The 25,729-nt window shown below is 36.8% G+C and overlaps 1 protein-coding gene across 5 annotated transcripts in view; it reads left to right on the forward strand.

The window, feature by feature from the left end:
• Positions 1–25,729, forward strand: part of LOC128211316 (serine/threonine-protein kinase 32B-like) — a 185,865-nt gene that overhangs the window by 139,514 nt on the left and 20,622 nt on the right. For all 5 annotated transcript variants that reach the window (XM_052915974.1, XM_052915975.1, XM_052915977.1 and 2 more), the window contains 3 exons: positions 9,239–9,342; positions 10,696–10,812; positions 18,502–18,627. In XM_052915974.1, coding sequence (XP_052771934.1) covers positions 9,239–9,342; positions 10,696–10,812; positions 18,502–18,627 — 347 coding nt within the window. The remainder of the gene's footprint in view (positions 1–9,238; positions 9,343–10,695; positions 10,813–18,501; positions 18,628–25,729) is intronic.

Below are 25,729 nucleotides of genomic sequence, written 5' to 3' on the forward strand. Positions count from 1 at the left end.
TGTCACGTGCAAGACCTGTGTCCCTACCTCAAAAGTCAAGGTCACACTTAGTGTTTATTCACAATGGAGTGCTGCATATAAGGACATAGAGTATTGGTTGTCGTGTCCGGGCTGTAACTTTCTCTTGTATTGACAGATTTTAAAATAACTTGCCACATGTGTTCCATATACCAAGAGGACGTGTCACGTGCAAGACCCGTGTCCCTACCTCAAAGGTCAAGGTCACACTTAGTGTTTATTCACAATGGAGTTCTGCATATAAGGACATAGAGTATAGGTTGTCGTGTCCGGGCTGTAACTTTCTCTTGTATGGACAGATTTTAAAATAACTTGCCACATGTGTTCCACATACCAAGAGGGCGTGTCACGTGCAAGACCCGTGTCCCTACCTCAAAGGTTAAGGTCACACTTAGTGTTTATTCACAATGGAGTTCTGCATATAAGGACATAGAGTATAGGTTGCCGTGTCCGGGCTGTAACTTTCCCTTGTATGGACAGATTTTAAAATAACTTGCCACATGTGTTCCACATACCAAGACCACGTGTCGCGTGCAAGACCCGTGTCCCTACCTCTAAGGTCAAGGTCACACTTAGTGTTTATTCACAATGGAGTGCTGCATATAAGGACATAGAGTATAGGTTGTCGTGTCCGGGCTATAACTTTCCCTTGTATGGACAGATTTTAGAATAACTTGCCACATGTGTTCCACATACCTAGAGGACGTGTCATGTGCAAGACCCGTGTCCCTACCTCAAAGGTCAAGGTCACACTTAGGTGTATATTCACAATGGAGTTCTGCATATAAGGACATAGAGTATAGGTTGCCGTGTCCGGGCTGTAACTTTCCCTTGTATGGACAGATTTTTGAATAACTTGCCACATGTGTTCCACATACCAAGACGATGTGTCGCGTGCAAGACCCGTGTCCCTACCTCAAAGGTCAAGGTCACACTTAGTGTTTATTCACAATGGAGTGCTGCATATAAGGACATAGAGTATAGGTTGTCGTGTCCGGGCTGTAACTTTCTCTTGTATTGACAGATTGTAAAATAACTTCCCACATGTGTTCCACATACCAAGAGGACGTGTCACGTGCAAGACCCGTGTCCCTACCTCAAAGGTCAAGGTCACACTTAGTGTTTATTCACAATGGAGTGCTGCATATAAGGACATAGAGTATAGGTTGTCGTGTCCGGGCTGTAACTTTCTCTTGTATGGACAGATTTTAAAATAACTTGCCACATGTGTTCCACATACCAAGAGGGCGTGTCGCGTGCAAGACCCGTGTCCCTATCTCAAAGGTTAAGGTCACACTTAGTGTTTATTCACAATGAAGTGCTGCATATAAGGACATAGAGTATAGGTTGCCGTGTCCGGGCTATAACTTTCCCTTGTATTGACAGATTTTAAAATAACTTGCTACATGTGTTCCACATACCAAGAGGATGTGTCGTGTGCAAGACCTGTGTCCCTACCTCAAAGGTCAAGGTCACACTTAGTGTTTATACACAATGGAGTGCTGCATATAAGGACATAGAGTATAGGTTGCCGTGTCCGGGCTGTAACTTTCCCTTGTATGGACAGATTTTAAAATAACTTGCCACATGTGTTCCACATACCAAGGGGACGTGTCATGTGCAAGAGCCGTGTCCCTACCTCTAAGGTCAAGGTCACACTTAGTGTTTATTCACAATGGAGTGCTGCATATACGGACATAGAGTATAGGTTGCCGTGTCCGGGCTATAACTTTCCCTTGTATGGACAGATTTTAAAATAACTTGCCACATGTGTTCCACATACCAAGACGACGTGTCACGTGCAAGACCTGTGTCCCTACCTCAAAAGTCAAGGTCACACTTAGTGTTTATTCACAATGGAGTGCTGCATATAAGGACATAGAGTATTGGTTGTCGTGTCCGGGCTGTAACTTTCTCTTGTATGGACAGATTTTAAAATAACTTGCCACATGTGTTCCACATACCAAGAGGGCGTGTCACGTGCAAGACCCGTGTCCCTACCTCAAAGGTTAAGGTCACACTTAGTGTTTATTCACAATGGAGTTCTGCATATAAGGACATAGAGTATAGGTTGCCGTGTCCGGGCTGTAACTTTCCCTTGTATGGACAGATTTTAAAATAACTTGCCACATGTGTTCCACATACCAAGACCACGTGTCGCGTGCAAGACCCGTGTCCCTACCTCTAAGGTCAAGGTCACACTTAGTGTTTATTCACAATGGAGTGCTGCATATAAGGACATAGAGTATAGGTTGTCGTGTCCGGGCTATAACTTTCCCTTGTATGGACAGATTTTAAAATAACTTGCCACATGTGTTCCACATACCTAGAGGACGTGTCATGTGCAAGACCCGTGTCCCTACCTCAAAGGTCAAGGTCACACTTAGGTGTTTATTCACAATGGAGTTCTGCATATAAGGACATAGAGTATAGGTTGCCGTGTCCGGGCTGTAACTTTCCCTTGTATGGACAGATTTTTGAATAACTTGCCACATGTGTTCCACATACCAAGACGATGTGTCGTGTGCAAGACCCGTGTCCCTACCTCAAAAGTCAAGGTCACACTTAGTGTTTATTCACAATGGAGTGCTGCATATAAGGACATAGAGTATAGGTTGTGGTGTCCGGGCTATAACTTTCCCTTGTATGGACAGATTTTAAAATAACTTGCCACATGTGTTCCACATACCTAGAGGATGTGTCATGTGCAAGACCCGTGTCCCTACCTCAAAGGTCAAGGTCACACTTAGGTGTTTATTCACAATGGAGTTCTGCATATAAGGACATAGAGTATAGGTTGCCGTTTCCGGGCTGTAACTTTCCCTTGTATGGACAGATTTTTGAATAACTTGCCACATGTGTTCCACATACCAAGACGATGTGTCGCGTGCAAGACCCGTGTCCCTACCTCAAAGGTCAAGGTCACACTTAGTGTTTATTCACAATGGAGTGCTGCATATAAGGACATAGAGTATAGGTTGTCGTGTCCGGGCTGTAACTTTCTCTTGTATTGACAGATTTTAAAATAACTTGCCACATGTGTTCCACATACCAAGAGGACGTGTCACGTGCAAGACCCGTGTCCCTACCTCAAAGATCAAGGTCACACTTAGTGTTTATTCACAATGGAGTGCTGCATATAGGGACATAGAGTATAGGTTGTCGTGTCCGGGCTGTAACTTTCTCTTGTATGGACAGATTTTAAAATAACTTGCCACATGTGTTCCACATACCAAGAGGGCGTGTCGCGTGCAAGACCCGTGTCCCTACCTCAAAGGTTAAGGGCACACTTAGTGTTTATTCACAATGAAGTGCTGCATATAAGGACATAGAGTATAGGTTGCCGTGTCCGGGCTAAAACTTTCTCTTGTATTGACAGATTTTAAAATAACTTGCTACATGTGTTCCACATACCAAGAGGATGTGTCGTGTGCAAGACCTGTGTCCCTACCTCAAAGGTCAAGGTCACACTTAGTGTTTATACACAATGGAGTGCTGCATATAAGGACATAGAGTATAGGTTGCCGTGTCCGGGCTGTAACTTTCCCTTGTATGGACAGATTTTAAAATAACTTGCCACATGTGTTCCACATACCAAGAGGACGTGTCATGTGCAAGAGCCGTGTCCCTACCTCTAAGGTCAAGGTCACACTTAGTGTTTATTCACAATGGAGTGCTGCATATACGGACATAGAGTATAGGTTGTCGTGTCCGGGCTATAACTTTCCCTTGTATGGACAGATTTTAAAATAACTTGCTACATGTGTTCCACATACCAAGAGGATGTGTCGTGTGCAAGACCCGTGTCCCTACCTCAAAGGTCAAGGTCACACTTAGTGTTTATACACAATGGAGTGCTGCATATAAGGACATAGAGTATAGGTTGCCGTGTCCGGGCTGTATCTTTCCCTTGTATGGACATATTTTAAAATAACTTGCCACATGTGTTCCATATACCAAGACGACGTGTCGCGTACAAGACCCGTGTCCCTACCTCTAAGGTCAAGGTCACACTTAGTGTTTATTCAAAATGGAGTGCTGCATATAAGGACATAGAGTATAGGTTGCCGTGTCCGGGCTATAACTTTCCCTTGTATGGACAGATTTTAAAATAACTTGCTACATGTGTTCCACATACCAAGAGGATGTGTCGTGTGCAAGACCTGTGTCCCTACCTCTAAGGTCAAGGTCACACTTAGGTGTTTATTCACAATGGAGTGCTGCATATAAGGACATAGAGTATATGTTGCCGTGTCCGGGCTATAACTTTCTCTTGTATGTGGCACCGCGCACCCCAGTTAGTTCAGTCGTGCAGCGTCGGGAATGGGCCAGTATATTCACTCCGGTATAGTAGGGATGGTCACCGAGCCGGAGCCACACTGTCTAAGGGGCACGTGCAGTTGGCCATTAATTTGGGGAATTAGCTGGCACAACTGCGAGTTACTTTTTAAGTTCAGATCACGTTTAATGGTTCACTTTGATTAACAACTCAAGTCCAATTAAGATGTTTAAAAGTTGGTTCTTTATTAATTCCACATTTAAGTTGAATAGTTAACAAAGATAAATCCAAAGACATATTTAACAAGAAACATTCAATAGTTCATGTGATATATTAAGTTATGAAAGTAAGTGAATTAATTACATAGTCACAAAAAAAATAGTTCAAAGATATGTCCTTAGTAAAAGAAGAAGTACAAAGTTCCTAGTTTATATGTATCTCTAATGTATATATTTCTACTCCCTAAATGAAAAATGTACATACTTATATACTAACTTATAGAGTAGAAGTTACCAATCAGAATTAAGTGATAAAAAGATAATGATCGAAGATTTTAGAAAGTGTCACTCAAAAATAATTATTGTCAAAAATAAAATTTACAATTAGATAAAGTCTGAGATAATTGAGAAGTGTCAAAGTCTCAAAGAGTAAGGTTTATGATTATGATCTGAGATAATTAACTGATAATAATTAAGAAGAGGAAGCAGTAAAATCTTATCAGAAATGTCAAAACACTCAATTGCAATTAGAATGACTGACAAAAGTCTCTGTAGGAAATTATGAAAGTAAATATCATAGAAAAATAAGATGTAACCAAAAAAGAAAAGAACAATAAATTTTCCAACAGAATTTGAAAGAGAAAGTCACACGGTGACATATGGACAGATTTTAGAATAACTTGCCACATGTGTTCCACATACCAAGACGGCGTGTCGCTTGCAAGACCCATGTCCCTACCTCTAGGGTCAAGGTCACACTTAGGTGTTTATTCACAATGGAGTGCTGCATATATAAGGACATAGAGTATAGGTTGTCGTGTCCAGGCTGTTACTTTTCCTTGTATGGACAGATTTTACAATGACTTGCCACATGTGTTCGACATATCAAGACGACGTGTCACGTGAAAGACCCGTGTCCCTACCTCTAAGGTCAAGGTCACACTTAGGTGTTTATTCATAATGGAGTGCTGCATATTAGGACATACTAGAGTATAGGTTGTTGTGTCTGGGCTTTAACTTTCCCTTGTATGGACAGATTTTAAAATAACTTGCCACATGTGTTCCACATACCAAGACGATGTGTCGTGTGCAAGACCCGTGTCCCTACCACTAAGGTCAAGGTCACACTTAGGTGTTTATTCACAATGGAGTGCTGCATATATAAGGACATAGAGTATAGGTTGTCGTGTCCAGGCTGTTACTTTCCCTTGTATGGACAGATTTTACAATGACTTGCCACATGTGTTCGACATATCAAGACGACGTGTCACGTGAAAGACCCGTGTCCCTACCTCTAAGGTCAAGGTCACACTTAGGTGTTTATTCATAATGGAGTGCTGCATATTAGGACATACTAGAGTATAGGTTGTTGTTTCTGGGCTTTAACTTTCCCTTGTATGGACAGATTTTAAAATAACTTGCCACATGTGTTCCACATACCAAGACGGACGTGTCGTGTGCAAGACCCGTGTCCCTACCACTAAGGTCAAGGTCACACTTAGGTGTTTATTCACAATGGAGTGCTGCATATATAAGGACATAGAGTATAGGTTGTCGTGTCCAGGCTGTTACTTTCCCTTGTATGGACAGATTTTACAATGACTTGCCACATGTGTTCGACATATCAAGACGACGTGTCACGTGAAAGACCCGTGTCCCTACCTCTAAGGTCAAGGTCACACTTAGGTGTTTATTCATAATGGAGTGCTGCATATTAGGAGATACTAGAGTATAGGTTGTTGTGTCTGGGCTTTAACTTTCCCTTGTATGGACAGATTTTAAAATAACTTGCCACATGTGTTCCACATACCAAGACAACGTGTCGCGTACAAAACCCATGTCCCTACCTCTAAGGTGAAAGTGTTTATTCACAAGGGAATTCTGAATATAAGGACATAACAGTGTAGGTTGTCAAGTATGGGTGGTATTTTTTATGTTCAGAGGCAATTTAAAATAACTTGCCATATGTATTTGACACGTAAAGGCAAGATCAACTTTTCATGTACTGACCTTGTTCATAGGTCAATGTCACATTCGGGGGCATTCGTCACATACTGTGACAGCTCTTGTTTAACCTGGTTACCGTATTTCCCCGCTTATAAGACAGGGAAATTGGGTCCAGATCTTAACTTGAATGAATGTCTTATTATCGAGGCTATAAGAAATTCAGAAAGAATTGAGTTAGAATCAGTAATATTCAACAGTATACAGTATTTGACTGACCGATTTATTGTCTGTTGATGACACCTCAATAAAAGTGACAAAATCACAACCATCGGATAGAGAGGACCACCTGCTTTGCTTTGCTTCAATAAACACTCAATATCTTCTAATTGGCAAACTGTTGTTTTCAGTCCAAACACCTTGTTGATCACAGGAGACGCATTTTGCTGCCTTTTTAATGAAAATATTTTGGATATTATTAGCCATGTTATTTATTCCATGTCACACTCACTTCTCACCAAGGCGACCCGGGATCGATTCACAGCCTGGGCACATGTGAGTTTGGTTTGTGGTCACCAAACTAGACAAATGGGTGTCCTCCAGGTACACTGATTTCCCCCACAACAAAAAAACACACTCAAGCGTAACATTTTGCCAACGAGAGTGATTTATATAATCTTGTAATAACTTGTTTCACAATGGTTGTAAAATAAATAAGTTTAAATTAACACAACACATATTTAACAAATTTAACCAATAAACCTCTGAAAAGGAACAATACCCTATAGTGCAACCACGTGTTTTTGCATATTTTGCTTATCACTGTTATATATCCTTACCGTAGACGCTATATTTTTATCTATTTTTACTATATTCCGGGATATAAGCTTTAAAATCGCCAACCATGTTCATTTCTATAATTTTTGCGTCAAGTCAACGCTATATTAAAGGCAGTATTGCAAAGTGTTAATTAACGGTAATTAAGGTTGCCGATTTCAATTTCTCTCAAAATTCCACTTTCAAAAAACATAACAATACCTGTGTATAGTATCATTTTTTCTGCTATACCATAATAACAGTGTCATTCATCTTTTAAGATTATTATTTTTTATTGAATTTTCATACCAAATTGATGTTACACTTTGACTATTTCTGATTTTATCATCATTTATGTTTGTACATTCATTTTAATTAGGCCTAAAAAAAATATCTCTGTTTCAGGGGTAACCCCGAAAAAATGCTATAAATACTATAAAAATGCACCAACCCTTACTATTTTTTTCTGTTTCTGAGCAAAAAAGAATATTCGTTATAAATGCAGATTTTAATCCGAATTATTGTTTATATGATAAAACAAAGTCAGGCAATGACATGTGCAAGAAAACACTCTGAACTTACGACAGATTTTGAAAAAAATCAATTAAAAAAAAAAAATCCCTACCTACCCTACCCTACCTACCCTACCTAGAAATTTTGGGAAGGTTACCCTTATCAATTATTTTTTTTTGGCCTTATTGATTATTAAATCTTGAGGATCCAACACTATTTCCAACAGCCCTTAAATCTTTAGCAGTGGATAAAAAGTTTGCCTGCCTGCCTTCTAGAGGTCATAAAACTCATTTTATTCCCAATATTAATGTAATGGAAACAAAAGGGATTGTGGCTTGAAGTAGCCATATATTCAACAAGAAAAAAACCTGAGGTCTTAACTAGAGGATCATGCAAGGCCACAAAACAACATGCAGATATGACACATACATCCAATTGACAATGTGTTAGATTCAGTGGATGTACTACACCTTAGTACTCTTCCTAACTTGATAAAATGTCTTGTTTGAAATCTGTCCAGACTAAGTTATTGATGAGCATTATTTGAGAACAGAAATTTTGCTGGCCAACTAAAGCGGCATGCACGTTGTCAAGCAAAGAGAGTCTAGAAGAAGATATATTTCCTGCGCATAATGTGAAATTATTGCCAAAAGGAACCATTAGTATTCTTATTTCAGATAGAGATCCTAAGGTTCTTTTTGCTTGCGAGATGAGATGGAGAACAGTCAATTTGATAACCCTTTGGGAAAAATATTGTAAAAATATATTGAACGTTGGTTGGCCTGCAGTTATTTATATTGCATATTACTGTTAATCTCTCCTTGAAACTCTACTATTATGATGGAAAGACGGTTCCAATATATTTAAAAATAATTTCAGACAAATAAAATTCTTTTGAAATGACCAAATGTATGTACGAACGTAAACTATCGTTGTCTGGAGATGCATGTGTTTTAAAGAGTATTACCCGTTGTGCAAAAAAGTCTCATATGTGAAATATTTGAACAATAAAAAAACAATGTTTGCTATTTCAGCATTAGAAATGTATGCATGTATGCCTTAGAATATGCAAGTATAAATATGTATCAACTTATACTGGTTTTTGCCATGAGATGGTTAAAGGGTGCTTAAGTTTACTGCCTTACTGGTGAACATACATTGTTTTATATCTCCAAGATGTATTCATGAGTGTTCTGTAGAAGACTTGTATCTGATGGCTGATGGATCATGTATAATGGTCAAGAAAGTGGATTTCAATTTAATTCTTCATATGTTTCATATTACACACCTTTATACAATAAATATGAACAGTGGCAGACATGTAGGTATGAGCCTTAGAGGAGTGTGTGTGATATTCTTACCTTATTGCCTGATGTGCCATGTACAATAGTCAAGAATGGGAAGGGCCCTGACTTGCAATATAATATGGATATGTGTTTCTATATTTCAGCCCCAGAGATGTATGCGTGTGCCTTAGAAGAGTGTGCGGGATACTCATATCCGATTGATTGGTGGTCAGTTGGAATTTGTGCCTATGAGATGGTCAGAGGAAGTGTAAGTTTGAACCACTGTCTAAGTCATTAAAATTAAAATTTTGTATCAGCAAGCCCAAATTCATACAATGCCATTTGGTGTGAGAAATTGTAGCAAGTTATGAGCTTAAGCCCATCAAACCTATCATGGCATGGAATGCAAATGCTATTGTGCTAATTTGGGTTCAGTGGTTTCTTTGCCATGCATGGGATATTTTAAAATAACTTGGCACAAAATTCACCATGACAAGATGATGTGTCAGGTGAAAGACCCAGGTCTGTAAATCAAGTCAAGGTCACATTTAAAAATCATTGGTAAAATGCCTTTTATTTCATGTTTTGGCTCTGCCATGCATAGAGGGAATGTTTGGGCTGTAACTCTACCATGCATTGAGGGAGTGTTGTAACTCTACCATGCATTGAGGGAGTGTTTGGGCTGTAACTCTACCATGCATAGAGGGAATAATTGGGCTGTAACTCTACCATGCATAGTGGGAGTGTTTGGGCTGTAACTCTACCATGCATAGTGGGAGTGTTTGGGCTGTAACTCTACCATGCATTGAGGGATTTTATAAATACTTGGCACAAATGTTCTCAATGATTGCACAAATGTTCTCCATAATGGTGTTTCGTGTACAAGAACTAAGTATATAGATCAAAGGTCAAGGTCACACTTAAAGGTCATTGGTCAAAATGCCTTGTACTTTGGCTTGTCCAGGCAGTAACTTCTTCATGAAATTGGGATTTTTAAGGGTCATTTGTGAAGAATTGTAAGGCTTGTCAGGGCTATTACTTGGCCATACATAAGAAGGTTTTTAATAATTTGTCACAAATGTTTACCATGACTAGACAAAGTTTATAGCCTGAAGAGCCATTATCTGTAGCTTAAAGGACATGGCCACACTTTAGGATCATTGGTCAAAGTTCCATGTATATTGGATTGTCCAAGCTGCAACTTGTCCATGCATTGGAAGATTATAAAAGAACTTGGCACAAATGTTCACCATGACTTTACTCATGTCTGTAGGTTAAATATCAAGGTCAAACATATGTATTTTTTCTTGTCAAGTCATGGATTTAGAAAATTCAAAATAATTTTGCGCAGAATTTCACCTGGACAAGACTGTATGTTACAGCAATGTCTATACATTAAAGGTTGATTCACACTTTAGGGTTTGCACTGAGGTGCCATTGTTTTAACTAAAGGAAGTATATCAACTTTTTAGTTTCCCCTCTCTATCTGTATTCCTATTTATCAGTTATCAAATTTGCCCAAATATTCTCTTTGTAAAAATGTTGAAAACTTGGTAACTGTCGAATTGCAGTGTTACTACATGTTTCAATAAATGATTAGGAAATTACATTTTTTCCTCAGCGTCCATATGACATACATTCCAACACAACAGCTCATGAAGCAAAGATGATGTTCACAACAGCCCGGCCCTGCTCGTCTGCAGTCTGTGATGACAATATTAGAGGCCTGTTGAAACAGGTAAATTGATGACAATATTTGAGGCCTGTTGAAACCTAAACGATAGCCTGACACACTGAGGGTAGGGTCATTTTCTAACATTGTTATAACTTGTGGCCCAACCCAATTGTATAATTATATTGTTTGTCGAAATGACATGCATATATTATATACAATAAAATATGATTTAACTAATAGTTATTGCTCAAGGTAAGCATTTTGATGTCAGTATCTAGAAAATTTAATTTCAAAACTTGTTTTCAGTGCCTATCATAGGCTAATGCTGACTTCACTATAAACCAATCAAAATGGTTCATTCCATTTTTTTCTTCTTCATTATAGTTCATAAAACACAATATTTGACTGGTCTACAATGTCAGTCATTTGACATCACATCAGAGTGCGTAGGTCAAAACTGAGGTTAAGTTACAGCTTTCAGAAAATAGAAATCCATTTTTAGCTCATCAGAGCAAGAAGTGCTCAAGATGAGCTATTGTGATCGATCTTTGTCCGATGTCCGTTCGTCAGTCAGTCAGTCAGTCAGTCCATCAACAATTGCTTAAAAAACTTCTCCTCTGAAACTACTTCGCCAAATTCAATAAAACTTCACAGGAAGCTTCCTTGGGTGACCATCTACAAAAATACAACAAGCGGTCACGATTGATCAACAACAACAACAACAAAATGGCCGACTTCCTGTTTTGCTTTAAAAAATATCTCGTCTGAAACTACCAGTCGAATTCAATGAAACTTTACAGGAAGCTTCCTTGGGTGACCCTCTACAAAAATACAAGAAGGGGTCACGATTGATCAACAACAACAACAACAACAGCAACAACAACAAAATGGTTGATTTCCTGTTTTGCTTTAAAAAAACCATCTCCTCATAAACTACCGCTCCAAATTCAATGAAACTTTACATGAAGCTTCCTCAAGTGACCCTCTACAAAAATACAACAAGGAGTCATGATTGATCAACAATAACAACAACAGCAACAACAACAAAATGACCAGCTTCCTATTTTGCTGTAAAAAACATCTCCTCTAAAACTACCAGTCCAAATTCAATTAAACTTTACAGAAAGCTTCCTTGGATGACCCTTCTACAAAAACACAACAAGGTGTCAACAACAACAACAACAAAATGGCCAAAATGTTAAAGTCTGACAGTTATGTAAAGTTTACTCTTGAAGCAAGGGCAGCAAGTCTTGCTATATGGTCTCCCTTATTGATGGAGATTCCACTACTTTCTATTTTAGTAACAAGGGAATATATTTTAAATTTTATTAAGTCTTCGACATAGTCACTTCTAAGGTAATTATTGTTCTTTTTTTAGGTTCATAGATTCAAATAATTATTATACACTTTATTTTTTAGAGGAAATTTCATTTTTAATTAATGATAAATTTAATAATCAGACTTTTCCATTGAACTTCATGTACATTATTGTAAACTTCATGTACATTATTCTAAGCTACAATCTTATCTTCTGTGTGGATAGTGAATAAGCCTTCATATATATAAAGACAAATTTGATTTGATTATGTGAAGGAAGGTGATGTTGATGTAGATTACCAATATAAGTGGATGGTGAGGAATGTGTTCTGTTATTTGATATATATAGAGCTTAAGGCAGTTTATTGATTTTATTGGATGGTGCACTGTTTGTTGTTTGTGTATCTTTACTTAAAGTTCTTTCAGTGTGCAAGCAATTTAACAAAGTTTTGTCACTGTGAAGGCAATTGAACAAAATCCTGTCAGTGTGCAAAGCAACTGAAAAAAGTATTGTCAGTGTCCGGGGCATATCTCATAAACTATTAGTGGTATCATCTTGAAATTTCATATGTAAATGGATCTCACTTAGGGCAAGTGCAGTGCACAAGAACTGTTACTCTTGCTTCCATATTTTCAGAGTTATTGCCCCTTTGAACTAAGTAATACATGCTATATAGCACACATGCCTATCAATATTAGCTTTAATTGTTAAATTTTCAAACCAAGAATAAGTCAATGCTTTATGTAAAATTGACATCCCAATAATAGGATATTTGCAACAAGATCTAATAGAAAGGAGTCTTTCTTGAGATCAACTTAATCCCATACGAAGTCTTACAAAACATTTGCAACAAGATCTAATAGAAAGGATTCTATCTTGAGATCAACTTTCCCATACGAAGTCTTACAAAACAATACCATCCATTATCTTCACACAGACATATTTGTCCCTTGATGGTTGTAGGTAATTCCATTTACGAAATCTTGTAGGCGATTGAAGTGTTCTTTCAGAATGCAGTACCCTCGTTTTATGAATAATGCAAGTGATAAAACTCCTTAATATGCCCTAAAACATGAATGCTTCATTCTCAGACCAACTGTTTATGCCAAGGACTTTCACAACACTTAGATATCCAAGTCTATCAGTATTTTGCCCAAGCCCATTTGAGTCGTGAGTGCTGACATTCCCTCAAAAGCTGATGTGGCATTCCGGCATGCTTTGACTGCTGCAACATGCTTTATCCCAGCATATGACATGTCATCAAACCTGTCACTTGTTGCGTGTGTTCTAATGGTCAAGTTTTATAAACAGAACAGAACATGCTGTGTATTGTTATTAGCCTAATTGGAGGTGCTGCAGCAGTTATAAAGGTGGTAGGAATATGTCCAATTAAGCACAAGCCAATCATCTAGGTGTTAATCCATGCCATTAAATTCAATTCAATCATAGCCGTGCCAAGGAAAGCTGCAGAGCCGCTGCATGAAGTTAGCACGGTTGATGGGTTCAATAAAACTTGATTATTTTTATAATTCATGAGCATTAGTTAAATAAGAATCAAATACAAGTTGATTCTAAATATCAAGGCTTTAAGACTTTGAGATTATCACATCAAGGAGTCAGTTTCCTAGGCACAAAAGCAAGTAGTCTGAAATATATTTAATAAGTCTCGGACTACCAGGCTCCTGTTGACTTTGAATGCTAAAACAGTCTGAAACAAACGTCAAATTGAACTGTTAAAGAATACAGTAAGAACATACTTCTAACAACTAGAACTCTGCCAGTCCGATGTGTCACCTGACGAATTATTTATAGTCGACATTATAGCTGTTAGATTGGCATTTTATTCATTTATAGACACTTATGATGTTGCAATTTAACTTTCAAGTGTAGGTGGCATTTTAACTGAAGGTAACAACATTGAACCGGTATATGGAAGCAAGAGTTACGGTTCTTGTGCACTGCACTTGCCCTCAATGAGATCTATCTACCTATTAAGTTTCAGGTTGATACCTCTTATAGTTCACGATATATGCCCCTGACAAAACTTTAAGCATGAAAATTAACAAAGGGCAATAACTCTAAAAATATGGAAGCAAGGGTAACAGTTCTTGTGCACTGCACTTGCCCTCAATGAGATCTATCTACATATGAACTTTCAAGTTAATACCACTAATTGTTTATGAGATATGCTCCAGACAAGTGAAAACAGGACGCGGATGCCAACAAAGGGCTCTAGAAATATGGAAGCAAGAGTTACGGTTCTTATGCACTGCACTTGCCCTCAATGAGACCTATCTAGCTATGAAGTTTCAAGTTAACGCCATTACAAATGTGACCTTACCCAATGGCTCTAATTCAAAGGTCAAACAATATATTAATTTGCTTACACATACAACTGAAATATAAGTCATCTTAACTTTGCATTGTTTTCCTTAATGTTACCCTGAAGGTTGCATTTGTCAATCATAAAATTTAATGTTCATTTGGATGCAGTTTAAATGTTCTTTTTATGCCCACCAAGGAGAAGATGAAGGCATTAGATGGCAATGAGAGGAAGTGTAGTGCACAAGCACCTTTTTCTTATCATGTATATTCAGGTAGCACACTTGAAACTTCAATTTTAATTCTTTAACCTATATTTTTCAGAAATGGGTACATGTCTATGCCATACCCTGTTAAAAAAACTAAAATGATTATATGAAACTTAAAATGTAGATAGATGGCAAAAGAGGATGTGTAATACCAAGGAACCATAATCCTGCCCTGCATTTTTCCCTTATCTGATAAATCTTCAAAATGAGTTTATTCAGGGTATATCTTGGATATTTGTTAATTTCAATTGCTGTTTTTTTATTTCATTTCTGTAAATTCACTTGCCAATCTCAAACCTGCCCATTATATTATTTACATGTTATGAATATTTCCAACTTGTGTATAATAATGCTACAACTTTCTACTTCTGCCACTAGACCATTGTATTACAATTTCTGCCTTTTGATAGAAAATGGGCATACAGGCTTCCAACAATATGCTTGTAATCATTATGGAATGCTGCATAAATGAATATACAGTATAGTAGGTTGTGACCAGGTTGTAACTTAGTAATGCACAGTGTGATTTTGAAATAAATAGGCACATGTGTTTGGCTGGTAAAGGTCATGTGTTGCATGCAAGCATTATAAAGCATAGTATTTAAAAGAATCACATAAAGCTCTCATGTCTTTTGAAGGACAAAATCAAGGTAATGTCATCGATATGGTTTTGTTGTCATCTCCGGCACTGTAAATGTGCAAAAAAATTATTCTCAAAAACCATTTAAGATATTCAAATGAAACTTTGTGCTTATTGTTGCCAGAGCCAACACACACAGCAAGGCCAATTGCTCTGGCTTTAATGATATAATTGTATAAGTATGCATTTGTAAATATTGTTTAATTTTGCAGTTACCGTATTTTCTCGACTATAAGACGGGGAAATATGGTCCTGATTTTGAACCTTAAAGTAGGGGTCTTATAGGCGAGTCTGTAAGAATTTCATAAAGAATAGAGTCATAATCAAGAACATTCAACATAAGGTATTCAACTGACTGATTTATTGTCTGTGGATGACACCCCAATAAAAGTGACACAATCACACCCATCAGATTAAGACAACCATAGATATGCTTTGTTTCGCTACGATGAACACTCAATATAACACATGTTATCGGTCCAAACACGTTGTTTTTCACAGGAGACATATTTTGTTACCTTTAAAATAAAAATATTTTGACATTTTTTTTTTTTTAAATGCATTGTTATTTTTTCTATGTCGTAAATAAAACTTACTTTTGTCTTACTATAAGGCTTTGCATATATCATGCACATGCATGTAATTAGCTGATTTCAATACATATTTCATTAATCATTACATTAATGTATCCGCAATCAACAATGGTTATTTATTACTCAAAATTTAAGTCCCATCTACTGCAATCCAAACAATCACTTGCGAAAATATAACTCATTAACACATGTAATGGAATTTATTATACCCCCACAAACGAAGTTTGAGGGGGTATATAGGAGTGAGCTTGTCGGTCGGTTGGTCGGTCTGTCGGTTTTCATGGTTTCCGGACGATAACTCATGAAAAGCTAGACAGATTTGAAAAAAATTTGGTACACAGGTGTAACATCAGAAGATACAGGTCAAGTTCGATATTGGGGCTGGTGGGGCCAAGGTCAAGGTCACTGTAACTAAAAATAGAAAAACGGTTTCCGGACGATAACTCATGAAAGGCTTGACAGATTTGAAAAAAATTTGGTACACAGGTGTAACATCAGAAGATACAGGTCAAGTTCGATATAATGGCTGGTGGGGCCAGGGTCAAGGTCACTGTTACTTAAAATAGAAAAACGGTTTCCGGACGATAACTCATGAAAGTCTTGACAGATTTGAAAACATTTTTTGGTACACAGGTGTAACATCAGAAGAAACAGGCCAAGTTCGATATTGGGGCTGGTGGGGCCAAGGTCAAGGTCACTGTTACTAAAAAAAGAAAAACGGTTTCTGGACGATAACTCATGAAAGGCTAAACGGATTTGGACAATTTTTGGTACACAGGTGTAACATCAGAAGATACAGATCAAGTTCGAAATTGGGGCTGGTGGGGTCAAGGTCACTGTTACTAAAAATAGAAAAATGGTTTTTGGACGATAACTCACGAAAGGCTTGACAGATTTGAAAAAATTTTGGTACACAGGTGTAACATCAGAAGATACAGGTCAAGTTTGGTATTGGGGCTGGTGGGGCCAAGGTCAAGGTCACTGTTACTAAAAATAGAAAAATGGTTTCTGCTTCATAACTTAAATTGGGCATGAAATATTGTGATGAAACTTGCTGTATAGGCAGCCTCTGTGAAGACAATGCTTGTGATTGAAAATGGGGCCAGTGGAGTAAAGGTTTTTGTGCACTGTTACGAATATAGAAAAACGGTTTCCGGACAAACAATACATGCATGATAAAAGAAGATGCAGTGTGCAGTAACCTTGGAGTTATGGCCTCTTTTCAAAGGAATGGTTGTCATTCCTGTGTCCAGGCGGCATTTGGGGGTATTCGTCACTCCTGTGACAGCTCTAGTTCTGTTTGTCGGCTGCAGATCAAACAGTACAATTTGTGACATCACAGCACGAGCTGTGTAAAGATCAAAGATGCACTGCAATGGTTTGTATTTAATCAAATACTGTATGAACCCACTTAAATCCCGAAATTGCATCTAGGCTGGTTCAAACATACCATACCATTGGAAAATAAAAATCAATAATCCCATGCAAATGAGCAAATTTAGTTGATATTTGACTGTTAAGCTTGAACATTATCACAGACTTGGAGAATTCAAGTGCTGGATTTGCTTTAAAAATCTACCCCGTCTTATAAACGAGTCAAGACAAAAACACCAGATTTCATGGGCAAAGTAGGGGGGTCGTCTTATAAGCGGATCGCCTTATAGTCGGAAAATACGGTACTGCATGATACTTAACTATGTAAAGAGATATTGTTCAGAACTTTGTTAACATCATTGTTGTTAACTTTCCAATATTTACTACTCAGAGTGGTAGTTTCATTGACACAATTGTGTTCTGCAGTTCTTCTTACAAATTCTGATACAACTGTTTTAGCTGTACATGTTTTAGTTTAAACTTAATTATTTAACAACGCTTTTGAAACAAGTATTTACAAAATTACAATATTCACTCTCAGTTGCACAATGTTAGGTGAGAGTGTGGTCTAGGGTTGTGGGAGAAACTAGAGTATCCGGAGGAAACACACTTGTCCAGCTTTGTGACCACTTACCAAACTCACATGTGCCCAGAGGCTGGGAACTGAACCAAGATCGCCTAGATGAGAAGCGAGTGTGCTAGCACTGCGCTAACCGGACAACATGTACTTGTTTTATTTGAATATTTCAGCACATCATAAAATATTTCAGACTGATGTCTTTTCTTACTTTGTAATATGCTTTACAAGGACCAATACAGCATCAACAATTCTTTAAACAACATCTCCTCCTTTACTGCTGTTGTCTTTTTGTAAATGGTCACCCAACAAGCTTAGTTGGCTCCAGACTCTGAAACATGATACATAATGATAGTCTCGGTTTAAAGCTACACTCTCACAGATTGACCGCTTTGACAACTTTTCTTGTTAAGTGTCTCCAGTTCAAAAGTAAAATGTCATGTCCATCAATGATTATTTCTCAGCTATGACCACATAATGGGGGAGACAAGGGCTTTTCAATAAAGCAATGACTTATTATTCTCTATTTCTTAAACATAAGGGTCTACATAGTCACATAGTTTTGTAGCATTATACACACTTTTATGTGTTGAACAAACAAACAATTTATATTCAATCCTATTTCCTTTACATATATATATTTCTTTACATTTTTCCAGCTACTACACTTGGACCCAGAAAAGCGGATATCATCAGTGACAGAGCTACAAAGTCACCCTTACATGGAAGGCTTAGATTTCAGCCATGTCCTGCAGCGTGAAGTGAAACCTGCATTTGTGCCTTCGGTTTGTATTTAGTCCTAAAAGTTAGTCCCTTCCTATGTGGCTCTGTAATGTCCTATTGCATATTTTGAAATGCATAAACAAATGTATCCTAAAAATGCTGATTCTCACCTGGGTTTTTTTTTGGGGGGGGGGGGGTAAAAAACATGAACTTTGATGGATTTTGAGAAGTGGACATAGCTTCTTCAATTTTTGTTGGATTGATCTCAAATTTTTTCACAGACAAGGAATGGATAATGCACTTCCAATATATCAAACGGGTTTTTGAGTGACACATTAGGAAGGGTAGTGGGAGGATGGGGAATATTTTAGTATTCTTTTTGAGAAATATACATGCAGCAGACTCGTTCAGACTTTGTGATTCCAGCAACTGGATTATAAGTGTTATTTTTATCTATATCCACCCCAATTAATTAATTTTAGTGTATAAATCCCAATTATTATTTATAGCCCACTTGTGGTTTTAGCATGTGGACATTTTCATAATAAAAGCTGACAGGCAAATGACCAACAAGAGATGCACGCTTCACAATACAACAAACACCGATTATACAGACCTTTTCAATAAATGTTGCTGCTTTTGAACTGGCAATGAAATCATGCAGGAGTTTACTTGGGAGTTAGACCAGTTATAAGCTTTTAAACATAAACCAAGAGTTTACTGGGGAATAAAACCAGTTCAAAGCACTTAAACATAAACAAGGAGTTAACTGGGGGTTAAACAAGTTTCAAGCACTTAAACATAAACAATAAGTTAACTGGGGGTTAAACCTGAGTTCGAAGCACTTAAACACAAACCTGGAGTTTATTGGGTGGTAGCAAGCACTTAAACACAAACCAGGAGTTTACTTTGGGGGGGGGGGGGGGGTACAAGCACTTAAACAATCAAAGCACTGAAAGTGCTGATGGACGGTGACATTGTTCAGTCTGCTGCAAGTATAGTCCTTTCTCTTATAAACACACAAAATCATCGGAACCTAATCTTGAATATAGGAGCATAATTTGAACACTCTTAGGTGAGGACAATTAGACAATGCTTCAAACCAAATATCTATGCTTGATATTTATTTTCCAAACATAATTATTCATCTTAATGCTGTAGCTTTGAAAAGTTGATGAAAAGGTCACCTGGCAATATCATCGTTAATGTTTGTTTGCAGAACTACATCATGGTCAAAATTTCATTCCAGTTGCATAACAAATACGCCAAAAGGACACAATCAAGATAACTGAAGCATAACATTAACAGATGTTTTTTTAAAATAATACACATGGTCCAAAGTTCAATGTTGTACTCAAAATTAAAAACATAGGCCTTAGTTGAAGCAACTGTGCACAAGATGATCAATTTGCAAGAATTTATTTTGTCGAAAACTGACATAAACTTGGTATTAATGTGTACAATGCATTGAATCCTACTAACTGAAGTACCACATAGTTTACAATTTATTTTAGCTAAGCAGTGATTTCGTATTTTTCCATTAAAAATATTATTGGGTATGTCTACCAAGGTATATAGCTTAAATATACCACCCGTTTGGAGTAAGCCTTTGTAGCACAGCGGATACAACACTGGACTGCTATTTTTTTACATTTTGGTCCTTTCTCTATAATTATGATTCAAAGCTTAACACATTCTATTAAATAATTGTCCTGAGTTGCGTTACAGGAAAACAAAAGTTTGGTGCCATTCTGGTGTACAGTCCCTTTAAAGTAACCCGAGAACAACAATGATGAATTGTTTTCCAAACATAGCAACATTTTATTGCAGAGGCCACAAAAATAAAAAAGTAAGTGAAAATGTCACAATCATGGTTAGCCAAACACAACATTTATAATTATTTTAAAAGCAGTACATTTTGTCCAATCTGTAAACATATGAAAGAGGGTCAAAAGGTCACAGTAAAAGAGATCTGAGGACAACATTGATAATTGTTTTGCAAAACTTACTGAAATTTCGTTGCAGTACCTTAGAATAGAAAAGAGGGTCAAACGGTTATTATCAAGGTTATCCAAGTACAATATTGATATTTGTTTTAGAAGTTATACACATGGTCTAAATTTCTTTGCTGTTGCTTCAAAAATAGAATGTATGTCAAAAAATCATATTCTATGTCATCAAAGCACAACATTGCTTTTTGTTTTGAAAACTGTACTAAAAAACTTTCATTGAAGTAGCTTAAAAATAGGAAAGTATGTCGAAAGGACAACGTTATCAAAGCACAATTTTGATTTTTGATTTCGAATCAATGGTCTTAATTTCATGGCTGAAGCTTCAAATTTAAATGTGTGTCAAAAGGCCACAATCTAGGTCATCAAAAGACAACATTAAATATTGTTTTCAAAACTGTCTAAAATGCTATAGCTCTAAAAAATAATTAGGTCAAAAAGGTCCCAGTCAGGGTCATCCGAGAACGACATATATAAATATATGTTTGTTTTCAAAACAGTACAGATGTCAAGTTTTCATTGATAAAGCTTTAAAAAACATATTCAACAACTTCAGGAAATGTGTAAATAACTTAGCCTTTGTCGATCTTACTAACATATTTCCTTGACGAGTTGTATAATACAGTCTATTATATGATGACGAGTCTTAGTATCTTTTTATCAAAATATTCTTTAAGTAAAGACAGCAAAAACAACTAACCTGTTTTACTTCTCTAGTAAACAAGAACTGTCACAGAGACTGCGCGCTCGACTATTACGCCGCTGTTCAGTGTAAGGATTGAAAAGTTTTGGCGAAACATGGATCACTGTAAAATTAGATTAGATTTCAATGCAATACATTATGTATTTGTTGAGATATTAACATGAATGTGGTTACATGGATAATTTTAAGCAGAATCCAATAATAATGGGCCGTTATTTGCAAAATATAGTTATCTAACTTGGTTATTCAAGTGGGTTGGGTGGTTGATTACCATTGTCTAAAGTCTCAATGCAATACATGAGTAGTTGCTGAGATATTAACCATGTCCCTTCCCTAAATTTGCCACGAATTGGATGTGGAAAATGGGTGGCAGTTGGTGGAGTATTGGAACGGGTGGCACTTGGTGTAAAACGATGAAAAACAGAATAAAATGGGACTTTGATCTAATTTTTCACCATTTTCCACCAAATGCCACCCCAACGTGGCACTTGGTGGAGTATTGGAACATTTTCCACCAAATGCCACGTGGCAATTTTTTTCACCAAATGCCACCCCAACGTGGCACTTGGTGGAGTATTGGAACGTTTTCCACCAAATGCCACGTGGCAAATTTTTTCACCAAATGCCACCCCAACGTGGCAGTTGGTGGAGTATTGGAACGTTTTCCACCAAATGCCACGTGGCAGTTGGTGGCAAATTTTTCACCAAATGCCACCCCAAGGTGGCAGTTGGTGGAGTATTGGAACAATTTTCCATCAAATGCCACGTTCAGTTTCTTTGATCTTTTTTCACCAAATGCCATGCCAATGTGGCAGTTGGTGGAAATTACGTGGCACTTGGTGGAAATAAAATCATGGGATTTATGAAGTATGCATACAACAACCTAAGAACAACAAAAAACATTTCTTTGCAGTCATTTAGTTTCATATGTACACAAAATTACAAAGGATCACAGTTGATGGTGAAGAGCTGTCTGCATTTCTACATTTGGAGAAATCCTGAAAACAGTTTTAGTATTATTTATTTTGGAGGTTTTATTTTAGCTATCATTATTCAAAATATATTTCAAAGTTAGATGCATAAATAAAATGACAACATTAAAAACATACTCTTAAAAATAAGTTTCTTCAGCTTTGGGCCTAGCCAGATTAATACCAAGTATAACAACAAAATGATATACCATAACTAATTATAGAATTCAGCCTCATACATTGAATCATTGCAAATATGTTTTACAAGAGCACTTGTCTGTTGTATTAGCAATGACAATACAGGTAAAAAGTTAATTTAACTACCGGTTTTGGTATTTTGAATATTGAAATGTCAATAACCTGTTTCTTTTCTTTAGTGATGCAGTCATTCGGTTGTTGTTTTCTGCAAGTTTGGCTATACTTCTTCTGCTATAGAAGTCCGCTATTCATATTTCTTTCTGAAAAAAGCGATCATTTTAATAAATCTGTTCAATATAACAGGGTTTGCCTCACAGAAGAATGTTATTTGTTCTACAATTTGTTCTACAAATGTCTTTGGAAACATGTGTACACCAAGATTCACTTGAATATCTTTATTTTTTCAAAATCATGCAGCCAACAACATGAATTACACCAAGGCTTTGTCAATACCAATAACGATTTTTCTTAAAAACACACACACCCTTTAGATCATATACATCTTCTACATCTTTTCTTGACTGGCATTTAATATTGTTTATCTCACCCTTCATAGCACTTAGCACTTTTAAATAAGTATAAGCTAATAAAATATGATAAAACTATGAAGTCAGTCTTCATTTAAGTTATTGTAATATTCAAATATTTACCAAAAAGGTCTTAGAATCTTGTCCAAGTACATTGTGGGGGGTTTTGTCTGGAAAAAATTTCTTTATACATCTTCAACTTCATTGTACAAATTGAATGATAATTTTTAAACTTAGTACATTGCTTGACTGAGTATTTGTCAATTGTTTTGGAATAAAGTGAAACATACTTGACAGTACATGCATAAAGCTTATCTCTTAGTCAAACTTTAAACAAAGACAAAGAGCCTCATATGTGTAAAAATAAAATAAAATGATAAGTCATGATCTTTTTTGGATGTTAATATGATAAAAAAAAAAAAACAGTTACCTTATAATCAATCCATTTTATTAAACAAAACTGCACAAATTTTTTTCTCACTATTCGAAGTTCCACAAAATTAATGCTAGTAACTGTCAGAAGATTCAAATATTTTGAGGAGATTTTCCAGCAGAGAGGTCATTCCGAGTTTAAATCAAACATTAATGCATCCCTGTACCTTTGGGGAAATAGCAACAGAGCACATGTACACAGAAAACTTAGTTTAACTCATCATTATCATGATCATGATAATCACCATCACATTGTTGTTGTTGTCATCATCATCATCATCATCATCATCATCATCATCATCATCATCATCATCATCATCATCATCATCATCATCATCAGCACCACCACCACCACCACCACCACCACCATCATCATCATCAATAACAACATGTTGTTGTTGTTGTCACCACCACCACAATCATCATGATCACTATCACCACCACCACAATCATCATAATCACCAATACCACCACAATCATATTCACCAACACCACAATGAACTACCAACAACAACACAATTATCAAAATCAACCACCACCACCACCACCACAATCATCATAATCACCACCACCACAATCATCATAATCACCACCACCACCACCACCATCATAATCATTATCAATAGAACCACCAACATCATAATCATCATCAATAGAACCACCAACATCATAATCATCATCAATAGATCCACCAACATCGTAATCATCATCAGTATAACCTGAGCAACATTACCAGTTAGTTTTAAATAGTAGCATATGTAATGATGCTAAAACAGCAGCATGAACAGCAACTGTCGTAAATTCTATTATTATTCCATCATGATAAGTAATGGTTCCATTTTACAGAACTCTTGAGATTTTCTAAGTCTTTTTTCACCAAATGCCACCCAAAAAATTAACTAAGTTCATTTTTTCACCAACTGCCATATGAAAAATTAACTAAGTCCAACTTTTTCACCAAGTGCCACATGAAAAAAAAACTGAGTTCAATTTTACACCAACTGCCACCTCCAGTTGGGTGGAAATTTCATGGCAGTTGGTGGAATTCTTGATATTCCACCAAGTGCCACCCATTTTCCACCAAGTGCCACCCATTTGCCATGGATTTGGGTGGCATTTGGTGGAAGTTGGTGGCAAATTTAGGGAAGGGGTGTGCTAACATGCAAAACCTTAACTAGTATTTCTTAGTTGCATAATAAAGGGGCAAAAATGATAAAATATAAAAGATAGAGTTTTCTCCCACCTCAGATAAGTAGATCCAATAATTTAACCATGCTAGAAATTCTTATCTTGCCCACGGGCGAAGATAAAATGCCCATATGGAACTCTTTTTTAATGGTCTCCACATTGTAATTACCTCCCTTGTTGAATACTGACTGTAGCATCATAAAAACCTTGTCTTGTGGCAATATTTAGAATGCTAATTAACTATTTCTCGCTTCAAATGTCGCCATATTTTTTTTTTCGCGCACCTTTCAAGAAATAATGCTCCACTCCGATCAGGACTACCGTATTATATCATGTATAGGACGCTAGCGTAGATAGGACGCAGGCAAAAAAATTCATCAATAAAATTCATCATTATCATCATCATCATCATCATCATCATCATCATCATCATCATCATCACCACCACCACCACCACCACCACCACCACCACCACCACCACCACCACTTGATTATTGAATACAGTGAGTTTATAAAACAACAAACACCAACTCAAATATGTTTTATATGAAATACTCACATCATCTCTATCAAATGTGACTGCCTTGTGGATGACATGGATGTCAAATCTGTCTCAATGATCCAACATATTATTTAATGCAGGCTGGAATTCTTCATAACCCCAATTTGTTGACTTAGTAATATTCAGTCATTTTCCTACCTGAAAGAAATTAGACTTCTGATTATAAACTGGCAGAAACTACAACTGTGAAGACAAATGCACATGTACAATTATACATTCTGCACTAATATCCGTTTTAGCCAAGAGTAAGTTGGTAAGCACAAATGTGTAGTTGTGCATATGGTTGATAATGATTCACAACAGTACAGGGTTTTAACGAGACCTTACACCAAGCAAATGAATGTCGCTAGTCGTGGCTTCCAGCCCAAAACCATGTACTTCTTTTCTTACAGATTTATTTTGAAAATATGCAGTTTGTAAACAAATAATGGGTATGTTCATGTACTATGGTATGTTAAAAATAGGTCACATACCAAAACACATCATTTTTAAACAAAATTTTAAGTCTAATATTTTTATAAGATAAAACAATCAAAAAAAGGTTACATACTCATATCATATACATAAATAATGT

Source organism: Mya arenaria, chromosome 12, assembly GCF_026914265.1.
Source record: "Mya arenaria isolate MELC-2E11 chromosome 12, ASM2691426v1".
NCBI classification, from domain to species: domain Eukaryota; kingdom Metazoa; phylum Mollusca; class Bivalvia; order Myida; family Myidae; genus Mya; species Mya arenaria.